At 42.3% G+C, this 19,146-nt stretch overlaps 2 protein-coding genes across 5 annotated transcripts in view; both read right to left on the bottom strand.

Moving 5' to 3' along the window:
- Window positions 1-1,567: 1,567 nt before the first annotated feature.
- Window positions 1,568-9,214, bottom strand: drg1 (developmentally regulated GTP binding protein 1). Its single transcript, XM_048258947.1, has 9 exons — window positions 9,025-9,214; window positions 8,112-8,235; window positions 7,058-7,233; window positions 6,725-6,794; window positions 6,039-6,208; window positions 4,649-4,779; window positions 2,799-2,966; window positions 2,437-2,559; window positions 1,568-1,992 (listed from the first exon to the last, which is right to left on the bottom strand). Exons 1-9 carry the CDS (start codon window positions 9,061-9,063, stop codon window positions 1,893-1,895), a joined length of 1,101 nt encoding a protein of 366 aa, XP_048114904.1. The 5' UTR covers window positions 9,064-9,214; the 3' UTR covers window positions 1,568-1,892.
- A 1,195-nt stretch (window positions 9,215-10,409) lies between these two features.
- The window catches only part of kcnn2 (potassium calcium-activated channel subfamily N member 2), a 34,208-nt gene continuing 25,471 nt past the window's right edge, over window positions 10,410-19,146 (bottom strand). For 2 of the 4 annotated variants that reach the window (XM_048259179.1, XM_048259181.1), the window contains exons 8-9: window positions 15,574-15,643; window positions 10,410-12,756 (exon numbers count right to left, since the gene is read on the bottom strand). In XM_048259179.1, the coding sequence (XP_048115136.1) occupies window positions 12,481-12,756; window positions 15,574-15,643 (346 nt within the window). In that variant the 3' untranslated portion in view covers window positions 10,410-12,480. Of the gene's footprint in view, window positions 12,757-15,573; window positions 15,682-19,146 lie in introns of all 4 variants that reach the window. The other 2 variants (XM_048259183.1, XM_048259182.1) reach the window with 2 other exon arrangements.

Raw genomic sequence — 19,146 nt, 5'->3', positions numbered from 1 at the left:
TGTGTGTGTTGGGGAAAGGGGGGTATCATGTCGTTTGCCATCATGTTGGCCAGGAGAAAGCTCAGCAATCTCTTCTTGTAAAAAGGAGGGAAGAAGTCTACCTCTGCCAGCATGAACCCGTTGACACCGTATGGGTTTGCTGACATCTCAAACAGAGAGCATCAGGTTATCACCTTGCGATGCCTTTGTTGGAACGCTACATGTATACTAAGTCGTCATCATGACTATGTATCTCATTAAACAATGAGAGGTCATTTATGTCCATGACCATCTATAGACCCTTTCAACAAGGTAAACAAAAACAATGCTTGAACATTCTATTTGGGCCCCAATCTACTTCCTCTGCATTAAGATAACATATGGAATGTTAAAACGGAAGTCTTGTGGGGCCAACTATGATGCTGATAATGGAACTCTCTTGAAAGGGTCCATAGAGAGAGTTCTATTCTCAGCATCATAGTTGGCCCCACAAGACTTCCGTTTTAACATTCCATATGTTATCTTAATGCAGAGGAAGTAGATTGGGGCCCAAATAGAACGTTCAAGCATTGTTTTTGTTTTTATTGTTGAAAGGGTCCATACACCTTTATGGGGGATCTAAAAAAAGTCTGCATTTTTTGTTTCCTTTCTGCATCTTTTCATGTATTTCCACATGCTGTAATACAATGCCTGAAGATCTAAGATCTCATTCCTATGATAAATGTATTTTGCTTCAGTGCCTTTAACAGTGTCCTGACTCTTTTGTGAATGTGAGAAAATGTGTGAAAATTTTCATCTGAATAGCTTGGCAGAATCCCAGCCTACTGCTGCTTCTGTGGTTCGTAAATGGACCAGAGTTCTGCGGCAGTCATAGCATCCCTCAAGGACATTGTATCAGATATCTTCATCGGTGTCATAACGCTTTTATATGCAAACAACATTTCTGCTGAAGGAACCTTTAGGATATGAGCCGTTTGTTGCAGTATAGCCTCATGAGGTGCTAGTCGCGGGTTTAACAACATTGCTTGTGAGGTTAGGAAATGGCAATTTTTGCTGGTATTCAGCAAAGAGTCCCAAACCGACACTTTGGGTGCGATGTCTGATTATCCTGAGTGACTGTCTGGCATCAAGTGAACGTGAGGCATGGGGGTGGGGGGTAAGGGGGAGGGGAGGAGTAAAAAGAGCCTGTGGATTCCATACGTCACAAGCCGAGACGACAGCGCGGCACACGCTGCATTTCAATTGAGCTTCATGGCCGTCGCGACACGTCCATGCAGTCCCACCACAACTACAATGAATCCAATTACTTTCATTTAACCCAAGTGGGACTTTCTTCTGATAAAATTAATTTATTATGCCACATCTACTTAAATGGGATTGGTTTAGTGAATGAATCAAATCTGCATACCAGTCTGGGACATTCTAGACACTGAGAGCATATAATTTGTAGTGCTGCAGCATAACCTAAAAGTGGCATGCACAAAAGAAATGCTCTACATACCATTAAGACTGTATGAATATGTTTGTATCAGAAGACAACAGTGAAGGGGAATCCGCATCAAAGAAAAACAGACGTAGATGAGCTATCTCACCTTTACCTTGTCTTTATTTTCAAGCCTTTTTAAAACACATATGTGGGGATGCAAGACCTCATTCCCCTTCAATGGTTTGTAAGCATGACATAGGGTGTGTAGGTAGGGACTGGGATGGGGGTTTAAATCCACTTATTTACAAACATTTCGATGGTATTATGGCTGTTGCCTTGTATTTTCTTTTTCAAACATCAGATGATCACGGCATTGAGGATGTCTTTTTTTTTTTTTGGCCCTTGAGGAAGTGGAGTTCACTCCCCAGAATTTGAAACGAATCATGCAAAGCATTAGTGTCCTTGGGGTCTTTTCCGATCGATGTCTTTACTTCTTCACGAGCTGGATCACGTCCTCGTCCTCCATTAAATGCTCCCTTCCGACCTTCTGCGGGTTGTGCTTCACCGACGCCCCCCACACCAGTGCACTGATAGGAAAGGGTGAAAGGGACAGAGGTCACTCATGGGTCATTCAGGGTTAATGTCTTAGGGTTAATTTTTTTTAGGTCATTTAGGTAATGTATGAAGCAGGGCTCAAGGTAAATACAATTCTTGGTGACTGCAGTAATAAAAAATGAAAATCTCAATGAAGTTCTCAAATTTCAAGGAAATCAAATGATTTTCAAATTTTGAATGACCCAGGCGTTCTTTCAGGCTTTCTTTTCTTTTCTCTGGCACAGTGCTCAAGAACTTTAAGCTCTAATGAAGAAAAGCCTTCATAAAGAGCTAAAACAGACTGCACAAGGACATTTCTTATTTTGTGTGCACTCACAAAAAATACTTTCACCCAACGACTCAAACTCTGTTCATTCAGTTCTGCTTACTCGTCAATTTTTGTTCAAAAGGAAAGATGGGTGAATTGTGGCACTTACTGCTTTAACTCTTTGACGAGGTTTTTGTGAATCTTCAGACAGAAGTCCTCCACTGTGGTGTGGCCATCAGGCAGGACCACAGGAGAGGTGTAGTCAGGGAGCTGCCCTTTGGGCTTGGTGTAGCTGGAGGTGGCAATAACGAGATCATGAGAGGAGATTCTGCCACGGTATACACTACACACAACTGCTTCCTGATCTGTGATAATGTCCAACCTCAAAATATTTTTGATCATGTTTAGGTATGAATGTTATTGGGTGCAATACAGGAGGGGGGATTAATCATATCTACATACCAACTCATTCCTAAAACACAGCAAGTTATTGCTATTTGAATAATTGTGCCCGAGGGCTTGCTTGCTTACATGCGCACTAGATGCAGGTAGTCCCAGATCCTCTCAAGCAGGTCATCAAAGTTCCAGCGGTGGTGAGCGGAGATGGGCACACAGTGAGGGACCTTGTAGATGATGTCCAGCTCCTCCACAGATATCTGGTCGATCTTGTTGAGCACGTAAATGCAGGGAATGTAGACCCTGTGGAGATAGAGAGTGAACAGGAGTAGCAGGTTGTGAGTGTGGGCTAATGCAGAGGAGACGGTGGTGGCGCGTGACCTCTGAACTCATAACAATCACAACTAGGGGTGGGCGACATGGACAAAAAATAATATCTCGATATTTTGTGATTTTGACGATAATGATAATTAGTCGATATCCTTTAAAACATTTTTTGTAAAAAGTCTGAGTCGCTTTACAGCTCATTATTTATAAGTAGCATCAATACAATAGTAACCAATAACCTAACCTGTGACTTTTTAACCAAATCAACCAATGCATTGTCACTCTATGACACATTCCAATTCTGCCCCCACTTGAGTGTGTGGCAATGACATGAGTATAAGTATAAGTATATATACTCTTTTGATCCCGTGAGGGAAATTTGGCCTCTGCATTTATCCCAATCCGTGAATTAGTGAAACACACACACAGCACACAGTGTACACACAGTGAGGTGAAGCACACACTAATCCCGGCGCAGTGAGCTTCCTGCATCAACAGCGGCGCTCGGGGAGCAGTGAGGGGTTAGGTGCCTTGCTCAAGGGCACTTCAGCCGTGCCTACTGGTCGGGGTTCGAACCGGCAACCCTCCGGTTACAGGTCCGAAGTGCTAACCAGTAAGTCACGGCTGCCCCCAAATGCAGGCTAATGCAGAGGAAACAGTGGTGGCGCGTGACCTCTGAACTCATAACAATCACAACTAAAAGCTATTTGAACAATTTACACAGACTCCACTCTGTGCTGGGAGAGGAGAATCATATCCTAAGGGACAGTGCACAATTTACATTCAGTTGCAGACATAATATTCAAAATTCGTATGTTATTTTTTCTTGCGATAGTTTTGGGACTTTCAAGAAATGTTTAAAGACTTATCTGTTCACCTTGCACTAATTAACTTAGAGTTATAGTTTGTATATAGAGTAATGGTTTTAAATCGAAAATCAAGTTTTTTTATTTAAATCGATTTGTTTTTATGAAAACAGATTTTTCTCTTTAAATTCCATCACTGAAAAACATATCTGGCGTGGGCTATTTCCAATGTCTCTAAATGTTACCCAGCTGCTGATGGACAGCAAACATAGGCAGGATCTGATGTCAAACGTAATAGAGCTCATTAGTGAGGTCATCCATGAGAATAGAGGCTTAGGCCTACAGCACAATGTATAACGATACTGGTAATGCAAGAGTAGGCCTAATGTCGGCACTACACAACTTGTCTGTTACCACCTTTGGCCTACTACCAAATACACAACTTGTCTGTTACCACCTTTGGCTTACTACCAATTGGTAGTAGGCCAAAGGTGGTAACAGACAAGTTGTGTAGTGCCGACATTAGGCCTACTCTTGCAGCCTACTCCGCCTCTGAAAAATACGGTGCTCTTCGTTTCGCCGGTTTCAATCATTCGACTCTCAATAGATGATGCCTTTATAAGTTCGCCGTGAACGCGCACAACTCTAGGTTATCTAACACAGGGTTGATTGCACGAACTGGTAACCGGTGTTTTGGAACCGACAGCTCGGATTTAGTCGCCACAGGTTCAGACAACCCAGAGGTTAAGTTTTATCTCAGTGTTTGTTAAACCTCCTTCCTGGAATACCCCGCAGCATGACGGAGAAACACTCAGAGTGTGTGTCTAAGACTAGATGGCATCTGACACGTACCGGTTGCCCTCCACCACGTCAATGAGGTCGTCAGCGGTGGCGTCGCAGCGCAGGGTCACATCGGCGTTGTGGATCTTGTACTCAGAGAGGATGCTCTTCACCGTATCACCATCCAACTCACTCTGAGCGCACTGCGTGAGACAGACAAGATGTCAATATCTTTGCCCAAGAGGTTAATGGTGTGTGTGTGTCAAGTCACAAGTTGTCACTTGTACATAAAGTCCAAATGACTTTTGTAGGCATTTTGTGCACTCTCTGTCCTCTCTCCATAACACTATATTTACACATTAGTAAACGAAGCCATTGCAAGCATAAAAGAAAATATGACTTGAGTGTTATGTACTGAGTGTTAACCATATTCATACACATTTTCAGTGAAAGATGTTGTTCATCTATTAGATTAATAAAATGCATATAAAATACATGTACTAATATCAGAGTTTACGTTAGCCTAAATCTAGAGCGTATAACATTAATTAGTCTTGTATTGCACAACATATACAATAGGCTACCATGACAACTCAAATAAACATTTGTTTTTGTATGTCAAGTTTGCACAAGCAGCAGAGAAGGCTCTCATTCTATGAAGTCGCGGCACAAGTCAGCAGGAATTCTTGGAGTAGCGGTTGTGTTGCAGCTAATTTATTAAGCATGGTTTCAAGTTATTTATTGGGACTATTCCTATTTTAGGGAGGAAGTCCATGGCAACTAAAACGATGTCACGACCATCCATCTAAAACTTTCAGTAAGGGTCTTTACCCACTATCAGGTGAACAGGCATGACAGTTCATCACAGCTGTTGCCTTGTTATAAGGCTATCAGGTCTGTGGGGAGGGGCCACTGGGAGTGAGAGGAAAGGGGCTGTGATCGCGCAGTAATTAACTTAAACAAACAACAATATCATGCCTGTTTTTAAGCTCACCTATGTTGACCACAAAACGGCTAGAGCCTGTTTGCAATGTGTGCACAGCACCAGAGTGTGCAACTTCACTGAATGAATGCAGCCTTCTCTGCTGCTTTTGCAAAGCTGCTCAAACAAACAGCTGGTACTGACTACGCTTAATAAACTGCATTGTTGAAAGATATAGTTTTTGATTTTGTGCTGATTAAATGTATAGGCAATTATATGACTGTTTAGAACATGTCCAGCAGATTTTCTGTATGTCCGGTATTCAGTAATATTACCGGACATTTTGTTCGGTCCAAAAAAAGTCTAGCGGAACCTCTGACTAATATATGTGTGCAAAGGCCTTTAGTGTTGTTTAACTACAGGCCCATTCATCGTTTCCTCAAGTTTCAGCTGTGGACCGTCTCCGCTGGGCATGCCGAGCAGCTCAACAGGATGCCTCTTCTGGCCTGCTCTGGAGCATACGTGTTACATATTACGTACGGTGGCGGTGAAGTTGATGCCACCCTTGTCCTTCTTCTTGAAGCCGATGTTAGGCGGAGACTTGTTGAGGCGGATCCCGAAGCCCTCCAGCTCGTGCTCGATGAGCTTCTTGTGGCCCAGGGGCTTCAGCACGTCCAACACGATCAGGATCAGGTTACAGGTACGTGCCACTGTCTCACACACACACACACAAAACACACACACACACACACACACACACACACACACGGGCGACACACGCTGTTACACAACAGACTCATATATCAGTTCAAGCATGTTTTCACACATGAAGGGTCACATACATGACAAAGACATCAATTTTGGATGCCTGGGTGAATAATACATGGACACCCATCTATCCACATAACTGTGTGTACTTATGCTGTTCTGTTCAAAAGTTTGCGGTCACTTAAAAATCTCCTTTGTTTTTGAAAGAAAAGCAAATGGAGTGTTTGTTAAAGCAACGATCACTGACAAACATAATTTTAACTAAAGATTATTACTTCTAACCAAATCAATGACTATACTGTAACTGTATTTCCAGTCCATTTAGCTTTATTTCCTATTCAAATCATTTCATGGAAAACAAGGAACCTAAACTTTGTGTGTGTGTGTGTGTGTGTATGCATGTTCATATTCTTAGACCCATCCCATTTTCACATGAAGAAACAAAGGCATCTTCTCACCTGCAATAACCTGTCGCCCTCTACCTTTGCCATCTTTGGCTCCCTCAATAATACCAGGCAGATCCAAGAGCTGAGAACACACATAGGATACAAATGTCATCAGTCAAGAAAAAACCCACCCAGCCTACACAGTCTTAATTATCTAGATCAACGATAGCATACATCAAGGTAGAAATGCACCATATATGACCTACAGAGTCAAAATGCAAGGTAACTTACAAGTGAATATTTCAAATTCACATTAATCAAACTGAAGCTTTAGTATGTTTAGTCAAAAGAGAGTACAAAAGCATCCGTCTTTTTCCAAACTGTGAGTTGTTGCCCCGTCCTCACCTGGATCTTGGCACCCTTGTAACGGATGACGCCAGGCACAGTTGTAAGGGTGGTGAACTCGTAGGCAGCCACCTCCGAGTACACACCAGCGAGGTTACTCAGAAGCGTCGACTTGCCCACTGACGGGAAGCCCACAAACCCGATGCGGGCATCACCCGTTTTTGCCACATCGAAACCTACAGAGGACAAGGGTTAGAAAGAGGTTTGAGGAAGGGCTGTGGTAGGTTACAGATATCAAACTAGGGTCCATAAGACTGGAATATTGGTAAAACCTGTAAGGAAAGGATTATTTCAGCTTGGACCACCACCAAGATCACCATATAGAGCCATCTGTGAGAAATGGGGCCCTCTTCTGTCCAACCTTTGTCCTACATCACAAACTGAGTCTATGAATCCATTATACTTTAGAAATCATTTCAGGACTGGCACACTGACACATAATAGTCAGTCGTTTAAACTACAGATTTCTAATAATCAAAACCATTCATGTGAGTCACAGATCAGAACAGCAATCTCTTTAAAATCTTATCGTAACCTCATATTGTTGTCTTTCAAGCTAAATCAGTGCCACGTCTAAACGGAAAAGGCACCAAACTTTTGGATTACCTCAGAAATGAAAACTAAATCAAAACGGAGGTGTAACTGGTGAATGATGACAAAGCTCTGTGCTGGAGTGGTACAAAACATGACAGGACTTTCTGCTGAGATCTGCTAAGGTCCAAATATGCAGCAGTTAGGCGTTCCTGCATGGGAGATACTGTACAAATCCCCTTCAATTAGGTATGGCCTGCCATGTCTGCATTCCCCAGTTTCGGTATGCTAACTTCTTCCATCAGGGTAAAAAAAATAATGAAGAAAACGGCTACTCTTGCGCCTTAATTGATGAAATCATACTATTCAGTGTAGCACAGGTCAGCACAAGTAGATTGGACCATCATTACACTCATTTATATCCAGAGCTCAAACCCAGTGCACTGCTTTACATTTGACCAATGCACTGTAAAACCTATGCCAAATGCCTTGATGACAAGACGGTGGGCACACAGTTACACACCCTCTCCTGTGCCACCCCCACTTCCTCCTTTTGGGGTGATGAGCTCCCTCTTCAGCTTGGCCAAGCGAGCCTTCAGCAGACCCAGATGGTGAGCCGTAGCCTTGTTCTTCTGGGTCCTAGCCATCTGCCAAAACAATAATCATGCAACCTGTAGCTCAAGTTCAAATTTACCTTCACATCTGATAGTGACATTGAGGTGCATTACAACCTTCATCCTAGACGAGTCAGGGATATCAATCTGGCACAGGCTAAAAAAAATCATACTAAGAAGCCAATAATATTATATTATCAATTGCTAATTGACAATTCACGTTCATCCCAAACCACCCCATAATTTCTGGACTGATCTTGGAGTGCCATCGCTTGATTTCAAAATGTAACTCAAGGTAACGTTATCTAGACACAGAGCTTGACAGGTCAAACTAATTTGAAATATAAAATTTTTGAATGGCTTCCTGAGACAGATGTGAAAATTAAACATCCTCTGCGAGGTAGACAAGTTAACCATAGACACGATAACGGCATGTAACTCAGCAACCTGCTCTGATAACCAAGTTGAGTTAATGTTTTAAAATCAAGAGTTGATTTAATGTTAGCATAGGCTTGCTGAAACCAGGAACGCATTAACTGGTTATGATGGCTAACCGCTAACGATAACCAACGTATCTTAACGTTAGCGAACTACTAGACTACAGACTGTGACAAACTCGCAAAACACTACATTCCTACCGAAACTGTACTAATTTACAAAACCACAATTCACAGCTGTATGAAACATCAGTACTCAGTTTAAAAAGTACGTACATTTTAAGAAAGATCACACTTCGCCTAACAGTTAGTGCTACAACGTGATTCATTAAGGTTAGCTTGCTAGTTAACGGTAAAGTTCTCTCCTCAGTTAATGTGTGTTTACCTCGTTCTCGATTTCTGCGATTTTTGCAATTAAACTCATTTTGATGCAGGTTCGTGTACACCAACTACTAAAAGAAATTATATAGGTAGCTACTCAGCCACAACAAAAATTATTCAACACGTTGACAGCAGACTGTCGATGTTACAGCAGCAGGCCCGAAGCCAACGCAGCTCTCATGCTGCTCACTGATGTTGGTTATCGCGATATTTCTTCTTAATCGTTGCTCCTTCGGAGAGGTTTCATCATGGCTTTTGGTTGGGTACCCTGCCACCTATTGGAGTGGCATGTTGTTTTTGTCCGAAGCGACTTAACAGTAGAGTAGTCTTATGTGAAAATAACATTAGTTAAAAATAATAGTTTCAAATAAAGTTAAGCCTACATTAAGCATAATAGTAATAGTGTACATACTGTAACTACATATTCTATATACTGCTCTACCCCGTAATCAACATCTGTCTCTATACTGTTCAGGCCTACTGCACATACACTTATTTTTACTACTACTATAATGTTACTGTTAATACACTGCACATACCTGTATATACTGTATATACTGTTAATACAGCATATCCATATTCTGCTCTTATAATTGGCCAATTACTGTTAATACACTGCACATATCCTTACCGTAAACCATGTCTCTTAATTGATTAACTGTATACTGTCTACACTACACATATACTGTTTACATCCACTACCTGTCTATACTGTTTACATTGCACTTTTCTGCTTTTCTGCTGGGGGGTTAGGGCAGCAGGCTACAGCGCCCATACCATGTACGGGTCCGAGTGCCCACGGGGACCCAGGTTCGAATCCGACTTGCGTTCATTTCTAGATCCTGCCCCATCTCTCTCTCCCACTTGCTTCCTGTCACTCTCCGCTGTCCTGTCCAAATAAAGGCAAAAAAGCCCAAAAAATGTACTTAAAAAAAAAAAACTATCACAAGAACGCAGAACACTAGGCAACTCATTCCACCAACCACCAAGGAAGTCTTGATTGTGACCTCGTAGCATTAATGAATGACACTGCAGACACTCATCAGTGGACCGCAGTCGGCAAGAGGGGACGTAGAGCTGGATCATGGAATTCAAGTAGCAAGGTGCAGATCCTGTAACTGTCCTATACTCTCTATCCAGAGGGAGGGATCTGAATTTAACTCTACCTGCTTGAGAGTACTAACAGAAGAGTTACATGTGTCTTTTTTGGCTGATTAAAGACCAGACATGTTGCAACATTCTGAATCATCTGTGATGGTCTCACTACACAAGTAGGTATAGGCCAGTTAACAATTAATAGCAATAGTCCAGCTGGGAAAGATGGGAAGACCTATAAGGAAAGATTAATATACTGAACATGCATGTAAACCGTCAAGAATGTCCACACTGTTTTTTTGCTAAATAGTTTCATTTTATTGTTTAATATTTCTTTTGCATACAGTATATTCACTCAAAAGTATTTATGTTGGTGAAACTTCATCCACCATTTATAATGTCAAAGCTTTGTAACCCATACATCCCATGCCAAAATCTGGGGTAGGATTTGGATAGGACATCCATCAACCTCCACACCATAGTTCTGGGCTCTGATAAGACCCCCTGGGAAGACATTCGGACATTCACAAAAGAAAAGAAAAATTAGTTTATATTGTTACTGAGTAGTGAGAGTTCAGCGTGCTTTCTCTGCCTCTTGTTAAACAGGGCTGTGCTACACAGAGGTTGGAGGCTGGTCTGACAGAGATGCTTAGATACTCAGTTCACTGCACTTGTTTTTTGCCACTCTGACACCCACAGAGACACAGTAGACCCATATATGGAGCTTAGGCATAACCAGACCCCTTTATTGTGAAGGCTGTATGGAAGAGTTTGGAAACCTCTTGTTGTGTTGCTGTACATTCCTTGTGATCTATTGTGTTTTTTGGAGATGTGCTTTGTTGAGTGAAAACATATAAAAATAGGCATTTCCAAAGTGGTGTGCTGCTTTTCCCAACGACTGCCTCCTGAGAGGTAGCATCCAGAAGATGGCCTCTACCTCTTTCTGGGGCTATTGTTAGCGCACAGCGCACAATGGGTCAAATGATCTGAGGGATGACTGCTCTAAGCTGTTTTTACTTCAGATCTGCAGAAAGTGGTGGTATCTTCCGTCTGAATGTTTAGAGCCTATTTAGGAAGTATAGGTAAGTAGCACTAATGAAGCAGTATTGGAAGCGGTCTACAGTAGTATCTAAAACCATATAGCACAGGGGGGAGTTTGAATTAAAGTCGCGATGGAGGGTTGCTATGGAAGGGCTTGAAGTTACTATAACCACAAGCTGCGAACATTCTTGTTGCTGGACCTTCAGGTCATTAACCCCTGTCCTAATGACTAAATATACTTTTTTCTTTTGTTCTAATGAGCAACACAAATCAAAATTTTAGTCAGTCAGCATTGAAGTGCATTGTGAAAAGTAAGTGCAAGTATAGATTCAGATGCATTCCCTTTTTTGAGAGGAGTAAATTGTTTTGCAGTATAGCCCCCCCATCCCAAAATATATATATATATTTAATAGGGGCCTGAACAGAAATAAACCAACTACATTGTTGATGCTGTTTCTCATTGTCTGACATTCTACAGGGTATTTTTGATTGACAAGGAAAGGGGAGCCTACGGAAGCAACCCTTATTTGCAAGGTTGCACATGCCCAGAAGAGACTGTATTTTTAAATTCCTCAATAAAAAGTATTAAAAGCATGCAGGTTTGAGCGGCCAAAATGCACTGAGCACGCCACAAACAAAGTAACAAAAAAGAAGAAAAAAAACAATTAAAAGAAAAGGGAAGACTATTAGGTCATCCTCAGATTGCTTAAGCAGAGACGGTGCTTTGAGGATGTGCTATAGCTTAGCACAGCAGGTTTGCACCAGAGGCTGTCACTGCTTCCCTGAAACCGGCCCGAGGTGACGGATGGACATGGTCCGACTTACACCCTCACTTACACACACACGCACACACACACACACACACAGTCTAGTCTCTGACCTCTACACATCCAGGCACCTTTTAATAGTTTTTACTGAGGAAAGGCATTCTCTATGATAATGTCATCAGAAGGGAAAAAAGTATAACACATTTCTGAGGTAATAAAAAGAATCTATCAACAGTATGTTGAGTAATCTGTTTAAAAAAAGCAAAAGAAAAAGGAAGAAAATATTGCCTCCCCCCTCCACAAGATGCCTTGGATTCTGTCATCAGAATGTCAGGCGTAATGCTTCTGTTTCAAACCCTAAGGCTTTACAGTAAATGTAATCTGGCCATTTAATGGCAAAAGTCTTCGCCTGTAGGTTCAAAGGAGGGGAGCAGGAGAAACAGAGGACAGTTGGAGGTGTATTTTTTTCTTCTTCTCTGACAGTAGTTGATCTGTCTGTTCCTGTTATTGTTCCCTCCATCCACCATCCTCCTTTCTCCTGGCCCAAAAGCCTCCGCCTAGCTGCTCTCCGAGGAGGTAGGGGGCGCCGTGGAGGAGGAGCGCCGCCGCGAGACCGACTGCGAGCGCTCGGGGCTGTGTTTGTCGTACGGCTGCAGCTGCACCTCCAGGAAGTCCCGGTGCTGCTGGCTGATGAGCTGGCTGATGAGGCCCGGCAGCGCCTGCAGGTTGCCTAGCAGCGTCTCCAGCTTGGTCTCCAGCAGGGCGATGCGCTTCTCCATATCCTCGCCGCGCTCGTTCAGGTCCGAGATCAGCTCGTACATGATGTTCTGGGTCTGCAGGCGCCAGGCCCAGATAAGGCGGTGCGTGGCCGAGTCGGAGGAGCGGAGGAAGAGATAGGAAGGAAAGGAGAAAGGAGAGAGCTAGGGTCAGAAGAGGAAAGGGAAAGCGATCACATTGGGGCCAGGTCAGTTTGGGTTAACTGGGCGAAGACGTGTACTAGGGAGGAGGGTCTCTACAAAAGCATCTCTGACAATACATATGCTTTTAGGAGGGCTTGTTTATGTAAGTGTCATTGTTAAATATCAAACTATATTTAACAAACTATACTTTGATAGTGTAAGCAGAAAATATAGGGTGAAGACTATGGTATGTAATGTATCTGAATAGTGTTATTTTCTGTAACACACCTTGAATCTTCTATTAAAAAGAACAAATGGTCCTTACAGGTGCTAGAATAACACTAAACACAGACATGGGGCAACACAAAGGAAAAACAGAAGTGTAAGGAGGAAGAAAGAATAATCATCAGGGTATAAGCTGACAGGGGAAGCATCTATATAGCATATTTCAGGAAAGTCAAGAGCAATATAAAATGCACCATTTTATAAGGGAAGGGAAAGATTTTAACTTGCACAAACATACTTTAATTTTCTTACTAACTATATAGAACATTTTTTTTTTTACTTTCCCCATAACCAAAACTGTTCCACTGACAAACAGATGTACCTATTCAGTGAGTAAATATAACGTCAATTTCAATGACATCTCTTTCAAACATCATAACAAATTCTGAATCTCCAGAAATATAGTTTGCATATAGCACCACAGAAGCTGTGTTGACAGCTATGTAAAATATCACTGACTTGAGACGCATTTCAAAGGGTTGCGTCACCCTTTGGCATAAATTGAAATTAGTTCCACTGTGTCTCTGCTTCAAAAGGCTCTCTTTAAAATGGAAGCACCACATATATAATATGAAAGGAACAAAATGATGCAATCACTGAAATATCAGCGAAATTGGACTGACATATAGTTTAGATATGATTTTGTCAAAGACGGTACAATTTTACAGTCCTATCTTAAACTACTTATAGAATGAGGAAAGAGTGAGTGGTTTTACGTTCCATATGGACAGGGAAAGAACAATCAGCACCATTTTCCTAGTACATACAATCAAAAATATGTTCAGAAGCTATAAATCAACATTACTGGAAGATGCCCTGGAGCTTTTTAATGATGCACACTTTCTTGATATATATATATATAATTATATATATAAGTCTTATATAAAAGGCCTCGGAGACTGTGAACATTTTTTGTCCCCAAAACAGAGTGTTATTTCACATGATTAATACTCTGCCGCCCTCTTCTGGCCAAAGCCAATTACAACACCCATTACAGATGCCCAGTGTACCAGAGGCTGTCACACATCCCACTGCAAATTTCTCTCAATGTCACATGCCACACCGCCCCGCCCCACTATCCCCTGGCAGCCAGAGCTCTGCTGCCGTGCCAGCCAATCATGGCGACCGGATCTTAATATCCGCCGCTGCTCGTGCCAGTGGGGATCAAACCCAGTGTGTGGTGATTTTAACAGCTGCGGACGACTGAATGTCAAAGCTGTGTGTGTGTGTTTAAGAGAGCAGAGAGTAAGCTACAGAGAGCAGTGTGTATATGTGTGTGTAGAAAAGACATAAAGAGAGAGGTAGAGAGAGAGGAATGATAGAGTGAGGAAGGAGCAGAAAGAAAGAGAGAGGGAGAAAAAAAGAAAGGTATGTGATAAATACAGAGAGAGAGGGTGGGAGAGAGAGAGAAAACGTGTGCTTGTTCCAGCTGATTCATCACATTGCAGGGTGTCTCCCTTCACAGTTTTTTCTCTCTCCCTTTTTTTGCTGAGTCAAGCTGGCGGCGTGCCTGGTGTTCCCCAAGGTTTCACAGTTCTCCTCCGAGCCGAATCACCATTAAGAAAAGGACACTTGAGATGCAGCAGAGATATTTCAAGCACATAATGCCTATCCCTGAGAAATCTAATACTATATTATACAATCATTAAAGGCTATAATTGCATTGGATCTCTGGGAGATGTCTGTGGCAGGCCAGAAATAAGATTATGACAAATTGAATAATCACAAAAACATAATCGCTTAGGATCCAGTAGGGGTCGGTGCCCTAGAAAATCCTCAGCCTGCAGTGGACACAGCAGTTCTGACTTCCCATTAGTCTAAACACAGCGTTCATTTGTTATATACATAATGGCAGAGAACTGACACAGCAAAACTCACAAGTTGCATTCTACCTGCACACAACAATGCTACAGAAAGTGGGAACCAACATCATGTTAAAAGATTACACTAGTAACACCTAAATTCAAAATATAACCTCACACGAATAATACAATATTATTATGTCTCAACTGCTGAGGTCTCAGTCACTGTACTGAATAAGGAAGGCATGGAGAAAAGGTATGTGTACTTAAAACCACCCACATTTTTCTAAGGAGAGCGATGCGAAGGACCCCCTGCCCCCCAGAAAAAAAGCCTGTCTGTTTATTTGACACCTGTAGACTTGTGAAGCTACTTGATTAGAGATGCTTTGATGCTGCTCTGCCCTCATTTTCCTCCAACCCCTGGTGGTTTCACCGCAGGAAGCATATTTGCATTTACCCTCACCCTCACGGAATTCAGATGTACCACCATGAGTCAACCCATTAATGCACAAACCACACACAGCTACACTTCATGGGACATAATAGGACTAAAGTGTGTTTGGAAGATGCTTGCAGGTAGATTAAGTAACATAAAGAAATTGGTAAAAGGGAAGGAGGTACAGATACACAGTAAGTGAAGTGTGCTTTCGGGCTTCTAGCTTACCTTCGCAAGGTCCACTAGAGAGTTAGCCTGGTCATTCAGCTTGCGTTGCTCCATTTTAACACTTCTCAATCTGAACACAAGATCATTCAGAGCCCCCAGCAAAGGCGACTCGATCAGTACAACAAAGGAAAAGGGGTTGCAACGAGGCTTGCTGCATTCACAATGCAAACAGAGACATCGGTGGTGGGGAGCACTCCAAGGACATGCACAAGACAAGAGGGAGAATGCAGGGAGATCCAGAACAGAGAGAGAGAGAGAGAGAGAGAGAGAGAGAGAGATAAAGAGAGAGAGACAGAGATAGATAGATAGATAGATAGATAGACAGAGAGAGAAAGAGAGAGAGAGAGCTGGCTGCAAGGTAGCATGCATGTGGAGGCTTCATGTTGGAAAAGCTTGGAGCAAGGGCAACGGGGGCAGTTGGGGGTTAAAAGGCCTGTGCTACACTGGACAGGTGCATACACAGCACACACACACACACACACACACACACACACACACACACACACACAGGGTGCATGGGTTTTGTAGATGACTCGTATAAGGGTTAGGATATTAGGAAAAGAGATGGAGATTCTGGATTTCAATACAGACATCTGCACATTGCATTCATTCATCATTGAAATCTGGGAAGTTTTCAATGCACTGGCATGGGCAAAAGCCCACTCCTCAACAACCTATGACTGCAGTGACATAATAGTTTATCTTGTAGTTGTGCTTTTACTTTAATTTGCCCTACTCTCCTTTTCTGACAGAAATGTCTGACCGGGCAGTCTAAACAAAAATCCACTCAGTAAAGAAATCCACTCAGGAAAAAAAACAAAAAACATTTTCGATGAGTGTAAAACTCCCTCTGTCACAGGGGCAGTTTATCATGAGGACAGCTGAGGCCTGCCTGCCCGCTCGGTCTAATCTATACCACTCGCATGAATAATTGAAATCCTCTATTTAATTAGGTCCCGTTCTGGGCTACTTATCTAAAGTAAGTGTTTTCCTCTATCCATTCTCAAGGGCATGCAAACCAGCAAAGTGTGCGCTATTCACAGCCACACACAAACGTTTATTTATTTATTTATTTATTCATTCCCCTCTGTTAGCGCAGGCTGCATTTTCCACGCAGTCAGGCCATCCTTAAAAATATTTTCGTTTGCCGTAACCCGACCGACCCTGTCAATTTAGAACCGACCCAAATATTTATTTTTTTCCCCTTTTAGTCCGACCGACTTGCCGGTTGTAAACTTGCGTTAATACCGACCGATTGTTTTTTTTTACTCTAAACAACCAATACAAATGCAATAAAATAATATTTCTTTTAGTAGGCCCAAGTATTGTGAATATAAATTGCCTACATGCAAACGTGGCTCACTTAAATCTCTACACCATTGGTTTTACGCATGTCACACTATGGCCTACGCTTCGTTTCATTCACACAAACTGATAATGCTTTTACTTGGCATGAAGTTCTGGAAGAACTGTGGCCAGATCTTTTCTCATCCCTTCTCCCCCCCTAGTCTAACGGTGACCGTGTCGGAGTATAGAAATTGGTTGTGGTCTATTTAGCATTTCTCAAAATATGGGTCCGCAACATGGAGACTGATGGTCCGCGGAGTCGTGGAGTGAAATTTGGCCCGGTGCTTCATTTGATAATTTGCTGCGTAGTTGATCAAGAAACCGCGGATCGACGAAAAAAATAAAACAAACGTTTCTGCTATCGATGTCATTAAACATGGAGCCCTACAATTAAGTGGTATGAGCATTCATTCAATGCGCGTCTGCGTGAGAGAAACTGAAACTAATCGATAACGTTGGTATCAAAGCTCCGCTTCAACCTGTTGGAAGGCTATTTATTTATTCATTTAACGAAACTTAATAGAACGACGTTGTTTTTTGGAACTTCCTTACAAACAGAGCAGAGACTGTATAATACACTGTATAGCATTGAGTATTGTAGGCCTATAGTCAAATTTCAATATAACGTGGCCAAGAGCTTGTAGTCTTCTTTCTGGGTACATGTAGATGAGCCCTATGACCCCAAAGTCTGCCATGACCGGGCCTCAGGTCAAAGAAGTTTGAGAAAGGCTGGTCTATATAACCTGCATCAGAATGAGGTTTGCAATGGTGCGCCTGAAGGTACGGGTTGAAGACCCAGTCAGTTACGTCACGATATGCACATTTGTGTAAATTCATTCCTAGTAATCACCATGACCAAAATTGTACTTTTTTTTTTACTTTGAATCTTGAAAAAAAAAAAATATTGACCTACCTACCGACCCATTTTTAATTTTTTTTGGCTGTTACTGCAAACAAAAATATTTTTAAGGATGGCCTCAGCTAAGTTACGGCGGTCTCTGAGGGACTCCTGATATATGCCGCATGGAGGCAGACGTGAAGCATGAAGAAGCAGCACATCGAGCTGAGCCATGCCAAGCGGCCAGCTGGTATGTGTGCGTTTCATTCTTTTTTCCCCCCATTGTGTCCTACGTTTTTCTTTTAGGGGCATGATGTTTTGTGAAAGACTCCAAGCAGCTAACGAAGTGAGTGTTCATTTGGGCTAGCATCTGTGCTAATTGCACGGCATTGGTTTGATCAGAGAAGGGGTAGCCTATATTCGCTGCCTCGGGGGGCCGAGATAATTGGCCCAGATTTGTCCATTTTCATGCAAAGGAGGTTCATTAACAGCCACCAAGAGCAAAAAAAATCCACCAGGAGACCAGGCCGCTGTTGCAATAACCAGGGCTACCAATAGAGGGCGGCACAGACAGTGAGAACTTAATGAGAGCAGAGATGTGATATGGGGAAGCTGATTCAGAATATTCGCCTCCACTGGCCAGAAACAAGACATGGAGAGGTAGATACCAAAAGCAGCGGGAGGGGGCACTTTCATATAAAAAACAAACATAAAACAGTATGAATATTAAAACAGAAGCCATACACATACACACACACTCGTGCACTCTCTCTCTTACAAACACACACACACACAAAGTAATACAGAAACAACAAAGTATGCTGTGAGATGCTGGGCTAGATCTTCCTCGTGAACGGGGAAGCCCGAGAGTGGTTTCTTTGAGGTTCGTGAATCGTGCAGCTTAGGAGACTTGCCAGCCTTTGGTCTCATTTCACAGTTGGATGACAGGTAGTGATTGTGCAGAGGCAGCTGGATGGCAGCATAGCACCGGAACCTGCTCCTCATCTCATAAGATCTGTTCTCAATTTTTTATACCCCCAGCCCCCCATACCACTCTCACTAACATGAAATAATTACCTGCATCTATGTATTCCTAATAACACTTAGATTATTAGATTATTACCCAGAAATAAAAATAAATTCATTAATGCATTTTATTAATTTCGTCATTCTTAAATAAGTCAAACAAAAGGGGAAAAAAGTACATAATATCTAGTGGACAGAAGTTACTCGGTTACTGAGTCCAATGTTTCTTGCTGTCTGTGACTGTGACACATAAGGCCATGGCAATCAGAAATGTACTCATGGAAGATGTAGTGCTGTCTAAGTTTATTTTTGGCAAAACACTTGTGAATTTTTCATCGGAGTAAGTCATTAAATCTCCATCT

This window comes from Alosa alosa, chromosome 12 (assembly GCF_017589495.1).
Source record: "Alosa alosa isolate M-15738 ecotype Scorff River chromosome 12, AALO_Geno_1.1, whole genome shotgun sequence".
NCBI classification, from domain to species: Eukaryota; Metazoa; Chordata; class Actinopteri; order Clupeiformes; family Clupeidae; genus Alosa; species Alosa alosa.
Note: the sequence above shows the minus strand (reverse complement) of the source record. Positions and strands in the feature narration are given on the sequence as shown.

Coding starts and splice junctions, on each gene's coding strand:
- drg1 (XM_048258947.1), bottom strand. CDS start 9,063: ATGAGTTTAATTGCAAAAATCGCAGAAATCGAGAACGAG. Junction 7,234..8,111: donor TGGGGGTGGCACAGGAGAGG/GTGTGTAACTGT, acceptor TGTCCTCTGTAG/GTTTCGATGTGGCAAAAACG. Junction 4,780..6,038: donor GCATCAACTTCACCGCCACC/GTACGTAATATG, acceptor TGTCTCACGCAG/TGCGCTCAGAGTGAGTTGGA.